Below are 27,177 nucleotides of genomic sequence, written 5' to 3' on the forward strand. Positions count from 1 at the left end.
AAGTGTTTCCTGTTCCTGTTGGAATAACATGTTATTACTATATAATCCATATTCTTATTATCTAGCAAGGGAATCCTCAGGGAATCCATGTTTGTAAGCCTTTAGCTAGTTAAACCTCATCGATTCTGACCAATCAGCACAAGTGTTAGGTAGTGTGAGAGTTGTTGTTCAAAACCAACAATGGTGGCTCCTCAAGCGATAGCATAGATGCTACTGTGGCATCTGTTATATCGAACAGTTTTTAGTGAAAAAATAAAATTAAGGCTTTTTTTGCCCAATAAAAAAGTTGTTTTCCTTGTTGTATATCTAGCTGGATAATATTGATTATTTGGGGAAGGTATGAAGAAATAACCATGCTGACACTCGTGCATAAAGCTGCATGATGGATGTGCAAGGATTCACACTGCTAGAGAACCACGTAACCTGTTGATGAGCGACATCACTCGATGCACATTCATTTGCACTGACCATATATAGTTGAATGTGGGTGTTTAGATGATGGGATATGAAGCTCATCCACCCTATTTCCAGGTGGACTGCGATTTATAACGGGTACACTGACTGCAGGTGTGCGTACATATTCCTTTGTGTGCATGCACAATTTTAGCATCAAGCCTACGCACTGATTTATAAACGAGGCCCCAGACCCGCTTGTCATTTCTTTAGGTGGTGATGAAAGCTGACAATGACACATTCTATAGTAATGGCAATAGGCTTACCGATGCCACTCTGAATGTGCGCTGGAAAAGAATGTCTGTGGGTGCGATATGTGTCAAGTGTTGTGACGTTAGTTGCTGTTGAATATGTGTTTGCTTGACATTGAGAAAGTGAAGCATGCCAGTATGCGGCCTAACTGATAGACTAGCACACTCTGTCTCATTCACACACACCCGTGCGCACTCATAACTCATCTCTGCAGACTCGCATCAGTACTGCACAAACATGCACAAAAAGTGGGGTGGACATTTTTAGCACACAGCTCATACACACAATCTGGTTTTGGCAGGTCCAAACCCGTGGGACTGACTGTCATTAAAGGTTGTCCTGTGTAAATACTGCACCCCCCTCCCCCGATCTCTGTGCTCACCTCACCACAGCTACACACACAGACACACACACATACACACACTCCATGTGTTCATGTAAGACCACATACTTTCCCTCTCCGGGCGGATTCATGTGGCTACAGCTGTGTGCCTGATGGCACTGGCAGCACGAGGCACAACAGAGAGAAGAGAATACAGGCGAGGATATGAAAACTGAAAAGCATTTTAGCACCAAGAAAGAGGACAGAAACACGACAAAGATAACCGCGCATGCTCTCACATGACCATTATATTTTCTTTTTCTTTTTTGTTTGTTATCTTCTCTCGTCTCCTCTTGCCTCTTGACTGTGAAAGACTGATAATCTGAAGCTGATCGCTGAGGTGGAACGGCAACTATTGAATGGGCACACAGCACACAGCGGCATGACAAAAGTTAACCAGAATGCAGATGTATGTATATGCTATATATGCATACAACATAAGTGAAGAGATTGATGCCTCTGTGTACGGGCTTTCTCACACACGCACACACACATACAAAAGAGGAGTGAATGAAGTGACCAGGGAAGAGACTCACAGCTTTTTGCCCTTGTGCCGAGACCTCGGCCTGTCACTCTGTGTTTTACTCCCTGCAGCCCGACTCCACTGTAAACAGCCACCACAATATTTGGTATTGAGGTGGTGAAGAAACTGCCCACCACTTCCCATTTGGCCTTTTCAGAGTTTGACAGAGAAGACTGGAGGTAAAAATACTCTACTTTCTCCCCTGCCAAAATTGAAAATGGTTGGAGTGCTGCTCTGAAAGGGGAATGTATATAGTCCTTGTTATTAGACCGTCCCGGATTGAAATGAGGTTGACTCCATGCCAGACATTGAGATGTTTTCTGTCATTCGTTCCCCCCCCCCCCATCTGAAATTCAATATGATACATTAGTGTTCCAAATGGAGGCAGCGCAATAGATATTAATTACTTGTCCATTACAGTTTGTGACACTATCAATCTGTTATCAGCTGGCTCCACCAATGACTGAAATTAACTGTCACATTTCAATATCAGGAAAGTCATCTCCATGCTTTATTGCCTCCATTACAATCTTCAGTTCTTAAATGGTATCCTTAAGAGATCAGAAAGTAACCAGGATTTTTTGGCAAGCACCGACACAGAAGGTGTGTGTGTGAGTGTGTCGCTGTGTTTGTCTTTTGCAAACTTTGTAAATATCAAAGTAAATGTCGGCAGCAGTATCGAACAAGGAATACAATGAGCACGAATGTGCTGCGGTCGTGGGGAAATAATGGGAGCGCTGCCATATCATGATCTCCACAAGTTCATGTATATTTGATAGGGTCTACCAGATGTGGCCTTGGATATGTATCAGCAAGCAATCTCTCTCACTCAGCTCGCAGAAATTAGATTTCATCTCAGGCTCCAAAATCTAATACACAGGCTTATATTTACTCACAGTTGCAGAGCATCATAACCGAATATGACCTCACAAAGAGGTGGCAGAGCTGCACAAAATACGGTTAAATGGAAATACTTACAGTAAATTATTTCAAGTGCCAGCGATGCTGCTTAGCTGTCAACTAGCTGAGAAAATAAAACTGCCCAAATGAAGAAACAAACTTATTTAAGGTTTTTTAGGGCTTCAGTAAAATAAAAAATCAAATAGTTCAAGCACTGGTTTGACAAATCTGCATTAGTAGCAAAGCCGTTTCAGTTGGAAATCTCAGGTATGTTGCGATCTCAAACTGCTGAGAAATTACATTTTCCAAATCACAAATCACACTGCAATCATTTCAAAGCCTTCTTATCCGAGCTTTTGGAGCAAGCGCGTATTCGAGATGAAATGGTTGCATGAGTCACCCGATACATTAAGATGCTTGTGTCTTCCTCACAATGAATGCAAAGTCACAGTTAGCATGCTGAGTGCTATTTCCTATGCAGAGAGTCTCTGCCTTGCCTTGAATACTCTCCGGGGACAGTAGCACACACTGAGGAACTTTAAGAGTCTTATCACCCCCCACACACACTCACACACACCCCTATCCTCCTGTTATCCTCCCATGACCTCCCTCTTCTTCCCCGTCCTCTGTTCTTTGTCTGTGACACAATGAGAATAGATGTCGGCGGCTCGGTTCATCCATACGTCGGCCTGTTTGTCTTGCTGCGATATGTTTTTCAGTTTGGACGGCAGAGAGGAGGGGTGAAAAAAAACAAGGCATTTCAGATTGATGAACACTTTGGTCAACACATTTTTAATCTCTATTACTAAAGTCAACATCTCAGCAACTCTGTGTATTTTTCTAATCAAAATAAAAACATTTGAATGGATTGATCGAGATTAGTTTTGAGGAGGATCGATGCTCAGTCGCTGGTTGCTGAGTTCAGATAGGCTGCACAAATAGCTCTTAATTGTTCGGATTTCCAGTTGACTTGATTTGTTTGAGTAGATTTTTCTGGGAGCCTCTGCTGCCGATGGAACTTTTCCAAACCATTTTTACAGCAGAACATGTCATAACCCAATTGTCTCAACGTCCACTTACAGTAAGTGGCCGTGGTGGCTAAAGAGTCTGCCACGGTAATTGACTCAATGGGAATTTACAGTATGAAGCATGAGGCAGGGAAGGCAGGCATAGTGCTCTCCAGGGATAGGCTGTTGTCACACTGTTGCTATCTCTTCACTGCACACAGTAGGCAGGCTACTGATGGGCACACATGGTAGTGTGTGTTTATGTGTGTGTGTGAACAAACCCAGCTGCCCTCTTCAGAGCAGGTAATTCCACATTCAGGTGCTGAGATCAGGTCCCATCCCAGACTCAGCGTCGCTCTCTATCTTTAATGTGTGCACAAGAATGAGGTTGAGGAGAAGGAGACGCATATCCCTCCCATATTTGGCCGCTGTTTGCATGGAGTGCCGCCTTGAATTAAACAAAGCTTTTGTGGCTTCTGGCTGCAGGGCTGCTGGCACGACGGGCAGAGCAGGGAACAGTGGTGTCAGACGTTGCGAGAGAGGAACACAGAGTGACACAGGCACAGCTAGAAGAATATGTTTACCCTGTTGGAACCCGTGCCCGCCCTGGCACGTTCATGCATGGTACAATAGTTAATCAGCTCAGATTCTGCTGCTGGTGTGAGCACTGACCCTTAAAGGCATCTGTAATGGAGGGAGTCTTTCTAATAGGAAGAGCACTGTAATTTCGAGAGTGGAGCAGGAATTACAACACGTCCAGGGGAGGTTTTTTTTTTCCAGTGTGTCCTCTGGTTCTGGTTCATTTATGCTGTTTTAGATTAAAAGAGTTGTTGATGTTCTTGGTCAGAGAAAAAAGGTTGCTGCCTACGAGGTGGTCCACGTGCAGTTTTTAATGAGTTTCCTGAATTGTTGAATGTGCCCGTGTATGTGTGTGTGTGTGTGTGTGTGTGTGTGCATTAGTATTTATGTGGGTGTTTTGCATAGTGTATATATAATAAACATCGCCTTTAGGTATTTTCTACGTAAGCCGGAGTAGGATTGGACTTCCCTGGAGAGACAAATGATGCTTTGAGGACGCACATGTGCATGCTTGGCCATCAGCTCTGTGCGCATGAACATTGTTTGCCTTTGTTTGTAAGCTACAATCAGATCAGGGACGTCGTCTATTCGAAACAAGACTCAAAGGCTTGCAAGCAAGCAATCTGCTGTTTTGGAAGTCTGTGAAAAGGCACAGTAAGCTTCCACCCACCAACTGCTTTTAGCTGGGTTGTGCGTATCCATCTCAGTTTCACCTCCCATACCCCTACAGCTCACAGCTAATTTTTTTTTTTTTCCATAAGACTTTGACCGGGGCTCTCTTTCTCTCTCCCTGTCACTCTTCCTTTACTTCTCTGCCTCCCCCAGGGGGGTTGTACGCCCCTTGTGATAATTTGTCTGTCACAAATGCAACTGCGCCCTCTCCGTGGCTTTCCTTGGCCCAAAAATGAGTTTCAGCCGTCCCATCTGGCTGTCATTGGCAAGATGTCGCCAAGAATAGAAGCTTCCCATCCTTTCACATTTCATGGCTGAATTGTCGTATTTGTGTGTGACTTATATCTTTGACCCACCCATGCTAGACATATTTTACATCTGATTTGTACTAGCTTCCTTGAAGTCAGTGCTCTCTTTGTTTCCAGCTGTCACTGCTGGCTGCATATATAAAAATGAACCAAGCTTTGGGGCTGCTATACAATGCAGATGGGGTGTAAAATATGGTGCATATATTTAGAAACAACAGGAGTCAGATGTTTTTTACTGGCGCTACGCAGCAGCCACTTGCACAATTCTCTCGTGAAAAACCGGTTTCCGTGGGAGCTAAAAGCACTAATCATTTCCTCTCAGCACACTGATCTGAAATCTATTTGTGGAAGCAGTAAGAGAGAAGAGAGAGGAAATCAGAAAACATCTTTAACAACTTGTCTCATCTAATGAGATTAGCAGAGCCGCTTACACAGTCATGACATGGAGATACACACAGATAACCCTGTAATAACTCATTATTCTTCACATTTCCACATCGACGCCTTGTCAAGGCTCGCTGACAGTGCACGTTGTTGTGTGTACACAGCTATCAGGCCAATCTTAGCACTGCAGCAGTGAGGAGTGAGCGTGGCGAAAAATCGCCTAAAAAAAGCAACTGCACAAAGCGAGCTAGCATTAGAAGGACAGAGAGGTAGCTTTCTCTGCTTTTCAGAGGCTGCAGCATTAGTGACACATGCATGAGTGCAAATGGAGAAAAAAAATCACAGCGCCGGCTCTCTGTCTCTCTTGGTGTAGCAGAGTGTCTGAGAGGGGAAAGAAGTAATGAAATCAGTTCGATGTGTGTGCATGCATACTGTAGGTGAGCAGTGCTGGGAATGCACTGGTAGCATCCAAACAGGAAGCAGCTGAACGAGCAAGTGCATGAAAAGGGCAGATTGTTTAAGTATGCATAAAGTCAATAATAAAAACTGTGGAATGATTGCCTCCTTTCTAAACTGAAACTCTCTGTGTCGCATAGAAAGATCTCCATTCATGTTTTATACATATTCTATTTCTTGCATAGTGAATCCCAAATCTAAAAAAAAACAAGCCTGCATGCACCCTTTGATTTTTTTTTTTCATCCATCAAACACGTTTCCACGTGCTTTTCTGGCTTCTAGCCACCACGGTAGAGAGCTTTAAAGCTCTTCTAACCTTCGTTTAAGTGTTACAAATGCTATTATCATCCAGTAGTAAGTGTAGTAAGTGTAGTAAGTGTTGCGGGTACCTTTATATTTGTATTTCTCTCTCTGTGAGTGGACGTCATAACTGGATCACGTATGATGCTCGAATAAATGGCAGCGTCATCCTGCTGAAAATGTCAGATCCAATTTGTCACATCGGGCAGTGCAGCGCAGAAGCAACAAAAAGTTCAGACAATCACAAAGATGTATGCAGAGTAATCTGCTTTATTCTGAATGACAACGCACACTAATCTGGAATGTCCTGGTGTAGTAAACTCCGCCCACACCGATCCTCGGCTAAATTAAATTCTGAGAATTAGTCCACAAATACTGTTTGACTCAGGTGTGGCGTGCACGCCATGTGATTAGCAGCCAGATTGATGAGTTCAAGGAGGAGTCGTGGCCCTGTTGTGCTGTCCGTGCAGACAGGAGGGAGGTCAGCGTGTGTGATGATGAGGCCTGGAGTGTGAGGTATTGACCAGTGGATGTCGTGTCGTGATTAGTAGGAGATATCACACTCACTGGGCTCAGATACACATCGATCCTTAAACCTAGGTACAGCCTGTCAGCGGGGTCATTTTTACCCTCCTTTCCTCTCCTCCTTTCGCCTCCTCCCCCTTTGCCTCACACATTTTCTCGCCTCTCCTTCACTAATACCTTCATCTTTGCCCAGCCTTCCTCTTCTCTCTGCCCCCCCTCCCCCTCCTCTGTTCTGCTTCCCCATTCCCTCCCTCTTCCATCCATCCACCCTCATGGATCAAACTCTTTATCTGGCCTAAGCCACAGCCTGCAGGCAAGCAGGCAGTCTCTACAGAGGCTGGAGGAGAAGACCAACAGCTTCAAACAACATTATATAGGGCTGGCATGAAGCATGTCTCACACTGATAGATGAAAACGCTGGCCCCTCAGCCACTGTCTCTTTATGGGCATGATGAAACATGGACATAGGGCAGTCCTCCTGTGTTAAAGCCTGCTCTTCACTTAAGTGTCGCTACAAGGCCACCTGGGATTTAAGCCAGGCTAAAGTTTGCTACAAATTAGGAAACAGTGTACGTCTGTATTATGATCGGTAACAAAAAAGAAAAAAACTGTCAGTTTCTGGGAGGACGATACATTTTCTTTGGCAGCTATCCTGTTGGATCATCTGTTATGAAACAGGTCCAGAGTAAATCTAGTTTAGAGGGAAAAAGAATTGAAGCTACTGTAGGTACTAGTAACAGTTGTAGCTCTGACGCTAAATAAATTGTGCATGCAATCAATCATAAGTGGGCTATTTTATGTCTTTTTTCATTTTTAATGTTTAAGCAAGCAGGTACTACAAATAACAAATCACCTAGATAAAAAAAATAATAATAATAATAATAATAAAAATGCATGTTTCTTTCTGATCTGTAATACTATTTACATATCTAGATTGTCTTTGGTGTTAGTTGCCCAGTTTTGGGTCTATAGATTTCTCTTAAAAATAAAGTAGCTAGATAGAACTTGCCTTGTTGTCCATCCATTCTCTTCTGCTTACCCTTACCCAGGTCACAAGGGGGCTGTAGCCAGCTACCATAGTGTGAGAGGTGGAGTACTCCCTAAACAGATCTCCAGTCTGTTGCAGGGCTAACACAGAGAGACAGAAAACCATTCGCTCTCACATCCACACCTATAAGCAAATTAGAATCACCAATTCACCTAACGCTACTAACTGCATGTCTTTGGATTGTGGGAGGAAGCCAGAATACACGGAGAGGACCCACGCAAACACCGGGAGAGCATGCAAACTCCTTATCGCCTTATTATGTTAGTGGAAAAACACAGCACCAAACACATGTTTTTTGAAGATTCCTTTACATAAATGATGACACAATTATTTGTTTTAAATTCCAAAAATCTTGGTGCATTTTTTGTTTATGCAAGAGGTATGTTCTTTACACCGGTCTCCATCCAAGAGTCAAAGGATGTGTGCACCTACTGCAGCTCAGCCTGGAGGTGAAGCCATTAACGTTTACATCATGTCTCACTGTCATGAGCACAAGTCTCTCATTGATGGTAGTTCCTTGCCTCCCTTTCCACAGTAAATGGGTGAGGAGCTGTGTCTTGGTAGGAAATAGGAAAGGAATGATTCATGGATACATGCTCACATAAGGCTTGTGGAATTTTTTGACTGACCTCATCATGACATCTGGAAAGAGAAGCTTTCAAATGAATTTGTTGGTGGTCTAAGACTAAGGCCACCTCACCCCAAACAATCTAGATGGATAAATCCACCTTGTCCGTAACAGCTTTTAAAGTCATGTAAATGTTTCGTATATGCCACTTTTCTACTCTAGCACTCAACGTGCCTCATTCACAAACACGTTTTTCCAAGTCTGAGTGCTTTAAATTCACTCCTGTTGCACTTAGAGCAACAGTTCAATATCTTCAGAGATACTTTGGCATGCAGACTGGAGCAGCTAGGGATTGAACCACCAACCTCCCAAAGCCCTACCGTACCTCCTGAGACTCAGCCACCCAAAGTAGAGCACTGGAATAAAAAATGAATCACTGACCTATACTGTAAAATGCAAGTTAGCCAGTCCAAACTTTCAAAGTTGTTCCCTGCTTTTTTTGTCACGCCAAACAATCTAAAGCAGCACTACATGCCAGAGAAAAAATATGGACATTCATTTTGGGCTGAACTGTCCCTTTAAAAAATGTCCTTGCAGCCTAAGGGAATGCAGAAAGTATTTTCAAAGACGCTGCTGTCCTAAAAGTCATTTTGCTCGGATGTTGATTCTGTCAGTGTCATTTTGAAGTTGACAAGTTTAGTGTTGGGTGGAAATTTTAATGGAACAGAAAAAACAATGTAGGTGTTGTTTCGGGGCTGCCATACCGATGTGAAATTACCCATGGACTAATGCATGATCAGACCAGAGGCACTTGTGTTTAAGTGGATGCTGCCTGTAAGCTGTAGCCATGGAGACAACAGCTTTAACTGCAACCGGCCAAGGATAGATAATTTGACAGATTTTATGGTCTCCCACCTGGCTTTAAATATTTCACATGCGATTATTTGCATTAAGTTCACTTCATTTATTCCCGTAGTTAATTAAAAAAAAAAAAAAAAGGAAAAAAAAAGACACTAACACTGTGGATTCCTGGAAGAAGATAACAACACTACCGACTGAGTGAAATGCAGCAAGAGAGGCAGAACAACACTTACTGTGTCCAACTACTGTGCTAGCCTAGTTTGGCTGTAGACGGAGAGAAATGCTTTCAACAGAGGGGGGGCTCTGCAAAGTCCACGGGTCTGTGGAGATTTGCTTACAGTGATGAGATGGTGGAGGTAAGATGGCTCAGAGGATTCAAGCTCTGCTGAACGCAAGCTTATGTCTAATAATCAGCAGGGAAGGACTCAGCGTGGTCCCTCAGAAAAGGAGACTGCGTGAATGCAACAGAGAGGGAGGAAAACCAGAGCAGGGGATGGATTGAAGCAAGCAAAAAAAAAACAAGTTGTTAGCGAGGAGAAAAAGGAGCGAGAAATACATGTCCCCATGGCTACGTTATTTCTCCCCTGCGATGGCTTTTATGTGTTGGAGAAGAGTTTTGATAACATTTTGCTGCCTTGCATATTTTTGTCCATAATAGCTTTGAAAGTCGTGTAGGAATATTGGAAGGAAAAATGAATCGCTGACCTATGAAATGAGACCTAGCCGGTCCAAACTTACGAAGGTGTTCTTTGTTTTTTGCTTTTCCTTGTTGTTTGTGCGGATGGCATTTGGAGCGGTTCTGTGGGATGGATTTTGCCGTTAAAAACATCACGGCACCGCAGACTGATGAAACTCACCACTGACGCTTGAGTGCATTTTGCCAGCTGTTCCAGATTACAGAGTACAGTCATTTATCGCACTAACTGGCACCAGCATAGCATCCTTGTCCATTAACACAGACTGAACTCTCACACATGCCCGTAGCTGCCGCATAATACATCACAGTGATCCAAAGTACAACCACGTCATGCTACTCTCTCCACTGATGCAGGATTTGCTCATTAGTATCAGCACTTTATCCATATTGTTATTGTCAAAACAATGTTTAAACTTGTCTGAGCCTGTGGGTGTGTTTTAGTGTGTGTGGCTCTCCAACCGATGCGATGGTCATCATTGGCCCCAAAGTCAAGCTCTTTCTTTCTTATCATCAGTGAATTATCTCCACAAGCCACTCCACCAATACGGGGCCTGAACTACACGCCTGTTTAACGGGAGTCTAGCGAGGATGAAGTGTAGGGGGGGCAACGCGGTCGAGGTCAGAAAACCACAGCACAGAGGCGGCTGCGGGGCGACACAACAGCATTTTAGCAGGGGCCCAATGAGTGATTACCTTGCAGCTCCAGTCATAATTCAGCGTGACCTCAATCTGCCAGCAATGCTATAGTTTGATGGATCTGCTCACAGTTTGGGTGTCGGGTCCTCGCATGTCAAACACAGGCAGATAATAATCAGGCTATCTGTTGCTTTTACAAAATAAAACTTGGTGGATATTAATGCTGCGCGTGCGTTCGTGCACTTTCTGTTTAATTCACCCGGATGGCGCGTAAGGAATCACTGCCTCCGCAGGTGTCAGAGTAGATACTAGAGACAAAACGGTGTCACAAATGGTTAATTCCCATCATGATGATGCCTGTCAACGGTTGCTCTATCCATCGACAGGCCCATCTCTTTGCTTTATCAATCAAAGTCAGCAAAAACATGCGTGGATGCACGTACACACACATGCAAACGCACAAGTGTGCTCTCACATATGCAGACATCCTCGTCCCAGTGTGGATAATTAGTGGATTCCCTCAGTGGGTGATAAAGCCTGTGCACTTCTCTCCTCTCTCTTTGACCTTCCCCAGTGAGCTTCCGACCACAGTGGGGCTCATCACACACAGCTCTAATACATATTTATCGGCCCAGTGACAGCTCTTGAGTGCTGGATTTATATGTTTCCTGACAAAACAATAGTAAAACCTTATTCATTCGTCCTTCTTTTCATCAACCAAAGCAGGAGATAAATCCAGGAGTGTCAACCTGGCTGTAGCTTCCTCAGCAGCTGGCCATCTGTTGGTTGGTTGGGGTGTATCTGGACATGGGACCCAGCCAAGGTACACTCAAGCAGCTCTCTCCAATTACTGCAAACGGATTTGATATACGTATGTCTGTCAAATCGCCTTGGCAATCACAGGAACCTGTGCACTGGCAAACGTTTTCCTACAGCAACTTCTGATCAAAGACATTCAAAAAGTGGCTGTGGTATGGCTGGCGGCATTGGGATTCAGAACAGACTTCCTGCACCATGACTGGCTCTATTTGAACAGCGCAATCAGAGTTGAGATGTGAAGAGAGGCAATACCACTAAAGAGTGAGGGGAGGGGAAGGCGAGTGGAGAGGAGAGGAGGAGGAAGAAGAGGAGGGAGGGATGGCAGGATTAAGCCCCAGCCCACCCCCTACCCTCTCTCAGCCTCCAAGCGGCCATCTTTCATCTTGCGACTGCCCCTCTAATGCTTTCAAGTGGGCGAAGCCCTCGACATCTGCTTCCGCTCCGTGGGACACAGCACAGGCCACCGTCCTGCGGAGATGCACAACCACAGCTCAGTTCAAGGGGCACTGTGAGGCCAGCGCCACTGAAGGCGGAAGGTCTTATCCATGTAGACAGAAAAACAAAGACATCAAAAATGACAGTGTGGCACGGGGGATTAAGTCAAAAACTTATATTCAGACAAGTAGAAAAATAGAATAGATCAGCTCTTGAAATAAACATTAAAATGCATCATATACTAGTGAACAGACTCACAACAGAAACGCTTTACAGTTCACTCACCCAGACACATTAATTCTACTTACTACTTGAGAACAAATAAATGTAAATAGCTCTGTAAATAAACACTCCGTCTTCGCCAAGAAGAAATAAACCCCCTGCCGCCTCTGATTAAGACTACCAAAGTGATATATCTGGCACTTAAGTCTGCTGTTTACCTCATAAACACAAAGATTTCAGCACAGCCACCCACACTGACGCTGAAAAATCACAAACTGAGTCTGCGTGCCTGTATGTTTCTCTGCTAGTCTTTTTGGCTTCAGTGTGGGATGTCTAATGACATTTTTTTTAATGCATGCCATTTCAGGAGTATTTCTTCCGCTGTGGCTTTCAATATCATGAGTTCACTGGAATTCCTTGACTCCGGCAATGATAGCGCCGTGAGCAATAAAGCGGCATGGTCAAGTGGTAGGAGCTTTGCCTCTGATTTTCTCTGAGATCAGTAAAATAGCACTTGTGATTTTCGAAAACCATATCTGGAGTGCAGATGAGTGGTGCTGTCGAGGACAGGGCGCTGCCGGTGATATGAGGGAGGCCTAACTGACACTAGGTGTGTGGAGGGGGGTGCATGTCGTTTTACCTTCACTCTTCTCAAATTTTCCAATTATTTCTAAGGAAATTATGTTTGTTGTTTTGGATTTGTTCCTTGATGAACAGTCATTTCAGATTTCCTTCATACATCAGTGCAGCTAAAATGTAATTTAATTTGCAAGAGCTCCCCGTGAGACTGTAAATGCGTTCGCCTTGATTTCTGAACCACCTCCACCCCCTTTTCAAAACCCACACACAAGAAACAAACTTCCATGTAGATTCGTATAATGCGTGATCTGTTGACTCTTGTTTCAACATGTGTCTATTTCTGCAGCGCACAAGCAGGTGAGACCTTTTCTGTGCAGTCTGGTCTTCTTTCATTGCTTGCCACCGCAGTATGTTCTAGTGCCAGTTTAAAAATTTGCAGCTACTTCTGCAAATGCAGTGAGCGGGAGTCAGGGTTTTTTTTTATTATTATTATTTATAGAAATCCACCCACCCACTATGTTGAATTTAGTGGTCTTCCACATGGAAAAAATGTGAAAGACTTCAATTTTGCTATGTGAAAAAAACTGACATATAACTGATGCAGGGGTGCTATGCATATATAATGAGCGCAAAAAGTCTGTGTGTAATTGCTTCACCCAGTTTAAGCTACCTTGAAAAGAACGTTATCACCAGGAGGGGATGGGAAACAGGGTTCATATATTCTTAAATCAAACTGTGGTGCATGTGCATGAGGGAAGGCGTTAATATATTTTACGGTATAGACTTGTTTGGCAGCTTTGATTCATTTTCCGAGAGGGCACGTAGAGATGGATAGGGGAAGAGAGGATGACAGACAGAGCGCTGATTCTTTCCCATGTCTGCGAGCTGTCGGCGAGACCAGGCCATCTGCACATTCATTATCACGGCAGTGATTCCATTATTGTTCTGCATGGCAACAAGGACTTTTTCTGTCTGGCCTTTGTTATTCTTATCAACTGTGTAGCAGACAGCCCCCTTTTGATCATGGCAGCAACGAAATTAACTGCTATCATGTAGTATAGTGCATAACTGAATTATCCTTCAGAATAACAACAGTAAACATCATCTTGTCTCTTCTTGTGTCCTTGTGCAGGTCTGTTCCACAGAGCCATCATTCAGAGCGGCTCAGCCCTCTCCAGCTGGGCAGTGAACTATCAGCCGGTCAAGTATACGCGTCTCCTGGCAGAGAAGGTGGGCTGTAATGTGCTGGACACATCAGACATGGTGGACTGTCTGAGGAAGAAGAGCTCCAGGGAGCTGGTGGAGCAGGACATACAGCCTGCAAGGTACCACGTGGCCTTTGGACCTGTAATTGATGGTGATGTTATTCCCGACGACCCTGAGATCCTAATGGAGCAAGGAGAGTTTCTCAACTATGATATTATGCTGGGGGTCAACCAGGGTGAAGGGCTCCGGTTTGTGGAGAACGTGGTGGATTCAGAGGACGGCGTATCTGGAAATGACTTTGATTTTTCTGTGTCCGATTTTGTGGACAGTCTTTACGGGTACCCGGAAGGCAAGGACACACTTAGGGAAACCATTAAGTTCATGTATACAGACTGGGCAGACAGGGACAATCCTGAGACCAGACGAAAAACGCTGGTGGCTTTATTTACTGACCACCAGTGGGTCGAGCCGTCGGTGGTTACGGCTGATCTCCACGCTCGCTATGGCTCGCCCACCTACTTCTACGCCTTTTACCATCACTGCCAGAGCTTGATGAAGCCCGCCTGGTCTGATGCCGCCCATGGCGATGAGGTGCCCTATGTTTTTGGAATTCCTATGATTGGTCCCACTGACCTTTTTCCCTGCAACTTCTCCAAGAACGATGTCATGCTGAGTGCTGTGGTCATGACCTACTGGACCAACTTTGCCAAGACTGGGTGAGCACTTTTTAGTTTTCCATCAGAGGGAAGCTACCATTGCCATTTAAATTACAAACGTATTCATAATGGTAGCAGCTTGATATTGATGTATGCCTATGTGCTCAAGTAGTCAATTTCCTGTTTGCTCATTTTCTACTCAGCAAAAGCACACTGTAAAGATAAAAGGATCAGTCATTTAATCAATTAGCTGTTATTTAAGTTATTTTCCGTTATTTTAATTGTTAAGCCTTTTTTTGTAAGAAAACAATGCAAAACACTTGTTGGATCAAGACGTGAATATGTTTTCTTTTGTATTGCTGTGACTGTTTGCTGGATAAAGCAGGACATTTAAATCGTACAAATATATTAGTAATTGATCAAAAATATGTTGCAGTCCTAGTATACAGTAACTTACATTTTTACCTGAAGCTTTACTCTCTAAAATTGATGACTGAGGTTTTACCCCGAGGGTTACAGAGTGTTATCTTAACTTAAGGCCAGCTCAGTAAGATGTTCTGGGCGAACCGATGGAGCGATGGATGCATGTTGATAGTTTATGTGTGGGTTTTCTTGTGCTCGCTTTTCCTCCGGTAGCTTATTTCTACCACTCCATAGACCGTCTTAAGAGCATAAACTCACCAGCACAATCTGTAGTAGTTGTGCAGTGGTAAGAAACCATAAGGAACATGAACAGATAGCTACAAATGCAGAAGCTCATTTAACAGTGGGTAGACTGGATATATTAATCTCTGATCTCAGATCAGGCAGGTGTTTGTGTTGTGTATTCCTCCTGCAGAAACACAGTGCTTCTCCACATTCCCCCTGGTTTGTGTTTTCTAACAACTGTACTTTTACATTTGTTAAACTAGTGCGCATGCAATTATGAACTTGCTAAGTTATTAATAGAAGGTTACAGATTTTTTAAAAAAAATCCTATTTCAGTTCTATTAATAGCACTTCTGTGCCGCAAAAAATGAGCTGCAGGAGAAAGGAAGCTCTACAATAGATTGTATAGGGCAGAAAAGGCATTTTTCAAGAGAGACATTTTTTCTGAGGTATTTTTTGCCCCGACTTCCTGGGTCTCAGTCTGAAAACCTGAGACATATTGAATGTGAGGAAGATTAAATGTTCCTGCAGAATGTGTGCTGTGCTATTCGTGCTTGGCTGCCTGTTTGGGTGCATGGCTGCCTGCCCTTCTGTATACTTGCGTCCATATGTGTGTGTACTATGGCTGCGTGTGTGCGTGTTTGGCTGGAAATACTATCTATGCTCTATTATACCGGGGACCAAAAGACACAAAGACTTATCAGGGAGGCATATCAAACTCTTGCCCTCAGCGGTATTGATTCCCTAAGCCTGGGCCCAGTCAATCACTCGTGCCCTGGGTGTCTCTTGCTCCCCACTATGCTCAATTTCCCCACCACCCATCACAAAACCGGACCATTTTGTATGACTACTAGTAATCATTTCTAACAACTTAAATTTAATTTGACAATCCCTGTTCCTAGAGGGGTATTGATCCCATCCTGAATGGGATGCCATCAGAAATCTTGTTCTGTTTTTTTATCTGTCTCTACATCATCTGCCGTCCAATCAGGTGGCATTTACATCCAATCGTCTAGCTGATAGGACCTTGAGCTGCTAATGGCTGACTAGTGCAGATGGACTGATGTCGGAAAGCACTGAAGTCCATCAGTGATGCCCGGACAGCTGTCTCCTCTGCCTGGCAGCCATTTTGTGTCAACACACACAAAGCTGCATTTGTAGATGCGCACAGATTGATTTTCGTTTTTCTTTTTCTTTTTTTTTTAACTTGTCATTTCAAGAAAGTGATCTGGTCTCATGAGAGGAGACAATGTGTTTAATCTAAATGACAAACAGAAGTTTGAGGTCTCGAGTTAACAATGCATGGTGCTTATGTCTCTGATCTTGGATCTTGTGATGTCACCAAAATTAATTCTGATGAAGGATGACAGCATGTCTGCCATGCCTATATCCAGTCAGACTCAACACGGCGCCGTGGGCAGTGAGCCTGCTGTAACCCTAACCTAGCCTTCACCCTGGCATGCGCCAAGAGTAGAAAAAGCAAACTGCACTTTACAACTGACCCCATGTCAGTTTTGTAGATTTCCATGTCACTGATTGATTGAGATTAGGGGCAGAGCAGCGAGAGGATAAACCGGTTCTAGATCTGTGTTCACCATGTTATGGGTATCTGTCCTGTGGTGTGTCGCCTTGGCCTGTCTCCAGATAGAAAGATTACAGGCAAACCACAATTAGGCACTCAGATGGTAAAGAGCCCAGGATTAGATGCCAGCAGAATAAAAACTCACTGTGCTGCTTTAAAGGGTAATTTTACCCAGGCCTATGTAAAGGAATCTACCATAAACTCTTAAAGGAGGGGGGGAATTGAGGATTTAAGATATTTCCCACAGACTCTGAAGTTCGTGCCTCTCATTTAGACCACGTGAGGGGATATCACTCTCTTCTAACACCACCCAACGCAATCTGGCTCAGGAGGACGTATTTTTAATTAAGACCCAACTGAATTGGCTTCGCCTTCATGGCTCGTCCAACAGCCATCTCGCCTGTATCTGCAGAGTAGCTCTCGCTCCCCTTCCAGATGTTCATAATGAACTGACCCAGATTGCACTTCCTGCCCCTGTCTCTAAATCGGCTGTAAGAACATGTGTGACACGATGTCGAAACACTTGGGCTGCATGTCAACAGTGGGTATCATAGCAGCATTCCCCCCAAAGCTCTTCCTGTCCCTGGCTCTCTTGTGTCATCTTTACAGGGCAAATCCCTTCCCATGCCCTTTTTTTTTTTCCTCCATCAGCATCAGTGAAGCATAAAAGCATACAGAGTGCACACTGTCAAATCTTCTTAGTGTGTGTGCGCACATGTGTGCGGGTGTGATTGTGAGAGCAAGAGTGTGCGTTTACACTATGGGGCCGTTCTTTCCCAAGAGTCAAAGATGTTTCCGAAGCGCAGGGATTTGCTCAGCTCTGAGGTTTTTTTTTCTGGCTGCAACATTTGTTTTACTATTGACTAGCAAAAATTGGCCTGGGCTTGCCACAACAACTTCATCTGAACTGTATTGTCAAAACTTTGGTTTTCTTTTTTTTTCGCGCACAAGTCTACTGCGACTGATGTGAGCACAGCAGCGACACAACTTTACACAAAAAAGAAAGAAAGAAAGAAAGAAAGAAAGAAAGAAAGAAAGAAAGAAAGAAAGAAAGAAAGAAAGAAACTTTGGCAGAAGTCTTCAGAAAAAGACAGGATGATGAAAGGCCTGGAAAAGATCAATCATTATATATCATTAGTGCTAGAAATTTGTTGGTCCATCTTTATACTTGTTTTTATCCTGCTGGCTTGTGCTCATTTCCCCAGTTCTGTGTCTGAGCTCTGCCACATGCAGTGCTGGGTATAGCTAGGTAGTTAGAGAGCAGAGCGCTGTCACATGTTGTTGTTGTTTTTTTTAATTCTCCTCCACAGATCCCCCATTCCTCTCTCACTCTCTCTCTCATTATTCTATACAGTCATGTATTACGATCACAGTGTGAGCTAAAATATGCACCATTGATTGGTTTGGTGACAAAGGCTGCCAACTAAACAAATGTAGACAGAAGTAACTACACTGTGTGTCTGTGGTACAGTGTTACAGCCAGCACTCTGATTTACAACACTGCTGGTTGATTTTTCTTTTGTTTTCCTCCTACTTGTCAATCGAACACTCCTCTTCTGTAGGATTAACAACACACATACATCAGCTGTTTCTCCTGTCTGACCTCATTCACGCAAAGCTTCAGCCTTTTTTTCCTTTTTTTTACCCCAGCTGTCTAGTAGTTACATCATTCAACTCTGATCTCCCTCTTTGTCCTTCGTCTGGATTATCCCTGGTTCTCTTCAGTTTCCTTCGTTAGGCCCAACCGACTAAACCTGCACCGGGAGTACTGAATGCTTGGCATTGTCGAAAAGCTCAGCCCCCAACAGCAACCTACCTACTCCATTAAATAGGCACTCACTTGATAGGAGATTTGTAGCCAATATCCTGATTTGCATTAGAGAAGGTAAGGAAGTGGTGTGGCTTGTTAAGGGGCCGGGATGCCATTGATCGGTGTCTATGCTGTGCAGTGAATGTAATGAGAGGAGGGCCGCAGGGGAGGAGAAGAGGAAGTAGATCTGCATGTATGCGTCTGCGAATAAGTGGTTGTCAGGTTAAAACATGAATAATATTCTTAAACGTATTCATGTAAAATGATCTTCAGACGTAGCTTAAAGCTCCCGATTGTTCAAAAAAAAAAAAGGACAAAGTGAAAGTAGGGAAAGTTTCGTGAGAGCCAGGAGAAGCGTTTTTTTTTTTTCTTCGCTGCCACTCATCTAATCAAACAAATCAATGGCATCTATAACAGGGAGCGGCCCCAGAGCTGTGTCCTCCAACACTTCTGCACACCCCAAAGTCACAGCGCCTCGCCCCGCATCACTTAGCCTGCTGAACCGAAGGCTGCCATTAAATATGAACCTCGCATCACTCAGCCCCATGTCCCACCGTGCAACCACATGAAGGGCAAAAGAGCACAGGCTGATAATTTGCCTGTTCAGAGCTGAGGATGCCCCCCTCCAGCCCATCCCATACACTGAACCAAGACGAAGTCTACAAACAGAATGAGACTGAGTGTATTTCTTCAAAATTTCAAGCACAGTGTCGGGGGAAAAGATCTGGTAACCTTCTCATGGAGTGAAAATTACAATTAGTTCCTTACTTTGCGTCACCTGGTAAGGAGATAAACAACTGCAGGGGATGAATTTGTTACGCAACAATGACAACAATACCAAAGAAAGCTTTTTTTTCTGCAGCCTAGCAAAATGAGCATCAGTGCCGTTAAATTAATGCATGCTTCTTGGTATATATATATATATATATATATATATATATATATATATAAATTGAGAAGCTATACTCAGCTCAGGATTCAGAGACCTTGAGTGCAGTGAAAATAGATTCTTGTCTTCCGCCTTAGGGCACGTAAACGTGTCTTTTCAGATTTGGTGATGGCTAGGTCTATGATCATTCAAGCGCTTCAAATTACATCAGGATGAAAAGGGGAAGGAGGTACACCGGGAATGAAAAAAGAAAGAAAATGATATTCATTCTCCCCCCTTATCTACCTTTTACATCAGCGCTTGCAGATAGAGCTCGGAATAAGTAATGAGCTCCGGTCCCATTCTGCCACATGTGTAGGCAGAGCCGAGAGTCGTGTCTGTCATCCAGGTGGCACGGCTTCTTATAGCAGAACTGCTTAACACTTTTTATATCAGCCGGGAGAGGCCCATTGTCCTCACCACAGAGCGTGAACAGCTTTGTGAAATGTGACATGTCTTGTGTTTAAGTGCTTCACTTGTTCAGTCCAAGAGGTTATTGTACCATAATGTGGCCCAAATCCAGTACAATCACACACACACAGATGTGCACATGCAGGCACGCAGGCTGACAGTCGCGAGATGAAATCCAAATTCTCCATCAATCATAAATAAGAGCACATGGGAACACTTAAATACGCTTGACAGGCCAAGGTTAGCAGGGGTCAGCAGGTCACTGAGATTGGTGGTGGCGGGAGGTTGTGACGAGGAGATGAAGGCGATAGTTTATACTACCACGGCCATATGAACACATCAGAGGAAATCTGAAAGGCCATTAAAACGCCTGCTTTTATGGGTGTAATAATCCCTCTCCTCTGCCTGGGAGTCCAGCCACAGCTTCAGTGACCATCCCCAGATTAGGTGGGAGGTTTGACAGGAAGCAGGCTATCAGCTAATGCAGGGGAGCTCTGACAGCACCAACAGGACCACAAACATCACATTATGCCAGGGCTCTTCATGCAAGTCACGCTAGGCATTCGCCACAGAGCTGAACGCATGCGGTGAGACGGGACAACAGTGCACTTTGCAGAGTTTTGTACCCAGACTGATGTTATGTTTAAAAGTGAAAAGAGCTGGTGATCACAAGATTTGGCTTTAATCTGAGTTTATCCAGACACTTCAAATGAATAGCTACACACCCTCCCATTTAATATCAGCTTGCCAGAAGTGTTTGAACAGGTTAAAATTGTTTTTTAATATATGTTTTAATTTTTTTAACGACAGTGAAAATTCACTGGCGTAACTTCTAATTAGCATCCGAATTAGACACTGGAACTCCTTTAAAGTGTCTTTTTTATTTATTTTTATTAATTGGCCTCTGGGCCTGAGGCCCGGTCCTCTCTGGCACAGCTGGCTGCCGGCAGAACCCGTTGGCACGTTACTGCAACCCCCTCTGGCCTCTGCTCCATGGCTGCTGGGTGACCTCTTGTTTGGGGCTCTCCTCAGCTCTTCCCAGGAGGGTGGCACGGTTGCCCCCCTGGTGGTCCTCCTTGGGTCCTCGTATTCTGGGGCCTCTGGATGTCTGGGGCCTGGATCTCCTCCATACCTGCTTCATGCCCTGGGGGATGGGGCTATGGCTCCCCACACTCCCTAGCAGATTGTTACATGGAGAAACCTTTTGAATACAAGCGTGCTGATGCACACAGGTGTACACACGGGTGTTCACAGACACAAACTACACCTTTCTTGGCTGCTACCTCAAAGCACATTGTGCGCTGTTGATCTTGCGTACTGCTCAATAACATGTAATATTTAGTATCTACTGTTATCTACTGTTAGCTAGTTTATTGTGATGGTGTTGTATTTATTATGTTGCTCTTTTTTGTTTGTTTTCTCTTCTGTTTTTTCTTATCTCCATACATGATCAAGGTGTTTTGTTTTTTTTCTTTTTTTTTCTCCCCCCCTTTCTTACCATCTCTTCTCCCCTCTATTTTTCTTTCTCTCCCTCTTTCTTTCATTCTTTCTCCCTGTCCTATCCCCCAATCATGTCTGTCCCATCTGTAACAACCGAAATAAAATAAAATAAATACATAATTATAATAAAGGTCAATCAAATGGACCAATATGGCAAGGCCATGATGATCCAATTGGTAAAGTAAATCCGCTTGGCATCTTTCTTGGCCTTGAGACAATAATTCTGATGGCTAAAGATCCAAACAGGACAGGCAAAAAAAAAACCCCAAAGTGTCTTTATTATCTTTACATGTTAAGCACAGTATCTGCTGAAGCATCATACAATTTTTTCCATGCATACATGCTAAACAAAGATTAAAAAAACACTTCCCAACAAAACCTGGCACCTTCATTCTTGCTGAATATATTAAAGCCTATTGTGTTGGATTTTACAGTAGACCTGTTATAAGATGAGCATGCAGTTCAGACAGGTTGGCACCTGTAGAGACTTTAACAAATGATTACAGCACTATTTTACCACAGATGGAGAGCACAGCAGCACAGCACTCAAGAAACAGTCAATCTGACAACGGCGCACAGCAGCACCCACTGATACAAATCGAACAGGGTAACCTAGTTGCCCTCGCTACACTGACTAGTAAAGCTTGAGTTCAGATCACTCCCTGTGACTCTGCAGCTCAGGGCAGCACTTCAAAGCCACACAGGAGCCCAAAGTTGAGCAGCAGTGGTAGAAATTGTTCAAAGGAATGTAGCCTGTTTACTATTGACTTTGCAACAATTACCCAAGCATATGTGTGTGTAATTAGATAAGGCAGCCAGTTGTTCTCTAATGCGGCAAATCAAATTAACTAAAGATGCCACATTGATTTCTTTGTGTTCCCTAAATTATTCATCTACACTTGCACTGAACCAGCCAGCCAGCCACCAAAGAGCTTTTCTAACTCCTCTGCACCACCACTCCCTTGCACTCCCCACATGCACATGCTGATTGTTTTGTGAGATCTGTCAGAGGACAGTTGCAATATTTGTGCCATCACCATTCAGCAAATTGACCTTCCAGAAAAGAGAGTATTTATGGTGTTATGGAAATAAAGAATTCCCATTAAATGCAGCAGTGTCGATATCCATCGTTCTTGTCGATGCGCATGCACGTGTGTAAGATAGAGGGCGAGAGCCTGTGCTTGCATGGGTGTGTGCACACTGGTGCACTCTTGCAAGAATTCATGCAGCACGCAGGCTGCAGACAGCTACGTCTGAGGCGGCTCCATTGACATCCTGTTCTCTGGCATGTTGCGCACGGGGAGATCAATATGACCTTACCTCCACCACCTACTCCTTTGAAACTTAATTACTGATATTCAGCTACAAAGTCATCATAGTCTGCCTGTCAATATTCATCGGGGATCATTACGGGCCTAATAAAAGAGGTTATTTACGGGCCGCTCTGCTGACACCAGCCGTGGTCGAAGGAATTCAGCTCCAGCCGTCTCAATTTGCTCTACCTCTCTCGGTCTTTTTTTCTCGTTCTCCTTCTCTATCTCTCTCTCTCACTTCTCCCAGAAGCACTGACCTGAAAAAGAAAAATTGACAGCAGAAAAACGAACAGGAGAGAGGATGGAGGTTGAATTCTTCTGGCATGGCTGTTAATTCTCTTAGCCATGTTTGGTGGTTTTTCAGCCAGTGCCAAAAAAAAAAGAAAGAACAGGAAAAAAAACACAACACTGTAGCCACTATATCCCTAAATCCCCGGCTAAATTTTAACTTTGCTTGCCACTGACATTGCAGTCAGATCCACAAAGGGATATTTCATGATATTTAGAGAAATGTCACACTGCTCCTTGCCTCCTTGCAACAGCGCAAGTTTTAACATCACCGCTCCAACATCAATTATTGGGTTTTCGTGGCTACAGGACAATTCTTTCATCACTACCAGAAGCAATATTCTGGGTCGCAGAACTCCCACTTCTGACATTGTACGGCAACAAAGAGTTGTGTGATTGTCGGAGATTGCTATATGTTAATTTGTTCAATAAATCAATAGCTTCACTGTAATTGAAATGGCTGGTCATTTGAGGCAGCATGTTGAAAACCGAAAAGTGGAACAGTGAACTCTGTAGATCACAGGAGGTACTGCATCCAGAAGAAGCTCTTTCCTTTTTGTCTGGCATGCTCAGTCTCATAAACATCCATTCGCTCTCATGCATGCAAACATCCTGATATCCATGCATGCACACATATATATGGACACACAGGGCTAAGCAGTTCCTTTAGTATCTTGATTAATATGGTCCACTTTACATCAGCACATTGGATGCCAATGCACACTGTGCCGCCTTCCCTAAGCAATTAGCGAAACGGCTCCACCAGCGTTGGATTATCAACAACAAGATGCCTCCTGACGCGAGCCCTAAAGCCTGCTGACTTATTCATATGTGTTTACTTTAAAAGGCTTTGCCCTGTTTTTTGTAGGTGGGCTGCCTTAGAAATGAAATAAGAACAACATCTGGAGAGAGAAGAGAAGGGGAGGGGGGTTATGCTCAAAGAGGTGTCCAAAAGCAGAAAGACATTTGGGAAAATATAATATGAAATCGTTCTCAACTGATTCATTAAGAAGAAAGCATATATATATACACAACAGCATGCACACGCAAATCCTATATAACCAGGAGGATTTGGCTGGTCGATGCGAGTTTGTGCTTTTGCTGTTGTGGATTTCACTGAGCAAAATCAATGAATTCTCCACTAGCTGAACCCCTTTCACGCCAAAATATGAGCTGTGAATCACATGCTTGTATTTTTAGTTTTTTTGGACGTTTCCTATCCCACATGAATGTCAGAGCTTGAATAATTTAATGTACTCTTAGAATCACATTTAACAGTCTCTCTTTCTTGTCTCCAGGGATCCCAACAAACCAGTTCCCCAAGATACCAAGTTCATCCACACCAAGGCCAATCGCTTCGAAGAGGTGGCCTGGTCCAAATACAACCCCCAGGATCAGCTTTACCTGCATATTGGCCTGAAGCCACGTGTGCGCGATCACTACCGTGCCACCAAAGTGGCCTTCTGGAAACACCTAGTGCCCCATTTGTACAACCTCCACGATATGTTCCACTACACCTCCACCACCACCAAAGTGCCGCCCCCAGAGACCACGCAGAACACACTGTCCACCAAAAAGCCCAATGGGAAAAACTGGCCATTCAACACCAAGAGGCCACCTATGTCCCCGGCCTACAACAGTGAGGACAAAGACTCCTGGGGCGATGATGAGGAGACAGGGCCGCTGGTTGTAGAGAACCCTCGGGATTATTCTACAGAGCTCAGCGTCACTATCGCTGTTGGGGCCTCGCTGCTGTTCCTCAACGTCCTGGCCTTCGCAGCCCTCTACTACCGCAAGGACAAGCGGCGGCAGGACTCCGGCCACGGGCAGCCCAGCCCGCAGCGGCAGACCACATCCAACGACATTGGCCACCACGCGCCGGAGGAGGAGATCATGTCATTGCAGATGAACCAGACGCACCATGAGTGTGAGGCTGGGAACAGCAATGAGGGGGCACTGCGCCTGGCCTCGCTGCCCGACTACACGCTCACACTCCGGCGCTCTCCGGACGACATCCCCCTGATGACCCCCAACACCATCACCATGATCCCCAATTCCTTGGTAGGCATGCCCAACCTGCACCCCTACAACACCTTCACAACTGGCTTCAACTCCACCGGCCTGCCTCACTCTCACTCAACCACCCGCGTATAGCTTTAAGGAGGCATGGGGCAGCCGGCGAGAAACGGGGAGGGGAGGAAGAGGCGGCGGTGCAGGGGTGGAAGAGGAGGAGCGGTCCGGATGAACGAATGGAGGAGAGGATTGTGTTTTATAAATATCACAGGGAGGGGGAGGGCCATGAGGGGGGGTGGGAGAGGAGGGGAAGGGCATCAGTCAGATTAAAACGTGAGGAGATTTAACACGACTTTTACTACGAGGAGAGTTGCTGAGAGCTCTCCGTGGATGTCAAGTTGTGCAGAGCTGCCAAAATCAAACTGCTTCCCTTCTCCCGACCAGGAGAGAAGGGGGGTTGCGGGGTCTTTCTGCAGTGTTTTTTTCTAAAATAATCATTTTAAAAGCCTTTTTAAGCAGACTGAGGAGATATCAACAGTTTTTTTTTTCTTGAATTCATAACAAAAAAAAACAAAAAACAAAGAGTAGTGCTTTTTATTTCCCATCCCTTTTCCTCCTGCGGGAGACACGTCTAGAACAATGGCCTCTACGTCGATATTCACGAAATGTTTTTAATTGCTTCTTTGTTTTGTTTTACGTTTCAATGCCTTACAAAAAGCTTGTTGTTGTTGGGTTTTTTTGTCATTATTTCTATTCCCCGAGACTATTCCATGTGGGGTGTGTTGCAAACAGTTGAGACTCAAAGATGAGAGACTGAATCCAGGATGGGAATCTAGAGGATATGCAGATGTAGAGATTTTTAAAATCCATTTTGGGCAACTCATTCTTTTTTTTTTTTTCTGTTGCGTATCAACACAACAGCCACCCAAATGGTGTTTTTTCCTTTTCTTTTTTTTTCAAGCTCATATAGAAATGATTTGTCTGGGACAGCTCTTGCCGAGAGATGAGAAGGCAGAGATAAACACTATGTTACTGTGATTGTTTCGTTAAGAGAAAAGTGCATCTTTTACAGCCAATTTATCTGTTCAAGCTATCCGATATTATCTCCACGAGGTGTGCACGTACACATGCTGCTTAGAGCACCTGTGTGTTTGTGTGCATGTGAACATGATTTCTCATTCCTTTGCGTGCAAGCGCGGTCAGGAGCGTGAGATAAAGGAAGAGACACATTGTCGGAACTTGCAAGCTCAAGAGTTGCGAGAGAGCGAGAACGAGTGTGTGCGCGTGTGAGAACGAAAGTGTGCGAGCGAGTGAGTGTGTGTGTGTGTGGGTCCGTGCACCTTTTTTTTTGTTTGTAGGTTATATTGTGTGGTTATGGGTGGGGGGACGGGGTGTTGGGGGCTGAGTACCTTCCCATGTTGTTGATTTCGGTTCATCCACCAGTAGTGTTTCTGCTGCGTCTCTGGGTGTCTGTCTTTGCAAAATAGCACTTTTGTTATTTTTAAAGTTATATATGTCTAATTTTTTGCTTAAAGATTACAAAATAAATCTATTATTTTATGTGTAAGAGAAAAAAAATAGCTAAAGATTCAACTGAACTAACTGACATGATTCCATTGACTTTGTAAGAGTTCCTCTTCGAAAGCAGACAGTGGCCTGTTTGCACTGAATAAACCTACATCAGTGCACACTTGTATTTCTTTGAATATATATATATAAATATGGGCATACATACATGTATGTATAGGGCTTCTATGAAGATATATTTCCCACTTAAAAAAAACAACAACAAATATTTAAAACTCTCTTTAGACTGAAAAGCACCAACGCAATTAGTTTCTTTGTACTGTTGTGATTTGAAACATACCAAGCCAAGACCTCTCCAGGTGTCTTTGTAGGAGCTCTATATGTATATTTATGTATAAAATATTTAATATTTATTTATGTATTCCAGATGCATACATGCTGATTGTGCCATGTGCCAAATTAAAACTTTAAAAAATGAACAATATAAAGTTTCACTAAACTTTTTTTCCCTCTCTTGATCAAAGTTCTTTTCCTTCCTATTATGACTTTTTATTATTTCCATTTTGAATGAGTTAAAAAAGAAATAGTCTTGCAGCAAGTGCAAGGCTCCCCCCCCCCCAGGACTTCCTCTCTACCTCCCCTCTTCCTCTTTCCCCTCCTCCTCCTCCTGCCTCTCTCCTTTTCTCTCA

The 27,177-nt window shown here is 44.0% G+C and overlaps 1 protein-coding gene across 3 annotated transcripts in view; it reads left to right on the top strand.

The window, feature by feature from the left end:
- The window catches only part of nlgn3a (neuroligin 3a), a 133,021-nt gene extending 106,054 nt beyond the window's left edge, over window positions 1-26,967 (top strand). For all 3 annotated transcript variants that reach the window (XM_026190521.2, XM_080307066.1, XM_080307058.1), the window contains 2 exons: window positions 13,739-14,528; window positions 24,247-26,967. In XM_026190521.2, the coding sequence (XP_026046306.1) occupies window positions 13,739-14,528; window positions 24,247-25,102 (1,646 nt within the window). In that variant the 3' untranslated portion in view covers window positions 25,103-26,967. The remainder of the gene's footprint in view (window positions 1-13,738; window positions 14,529-24,246) is intronic.
- Window positions 26,968-27,177: the final 210 nt, after the last annotated feature.

This window comes from Astatotilapia calliptera, chromosome 2, assembly GCF_964374335.1.
Source record: "Astatotilapia calliptera chromosome 2, fAstCal68.1, whole genome shotgun sequence".
Classification (NCBI taxonomy): domain Eukaryota; kingdom Metazoa; phylum Chordata; class Actinopteri; order Cichliformes; family Cichlidae; genus Astatotilapia; species Astatotilapia calliptera.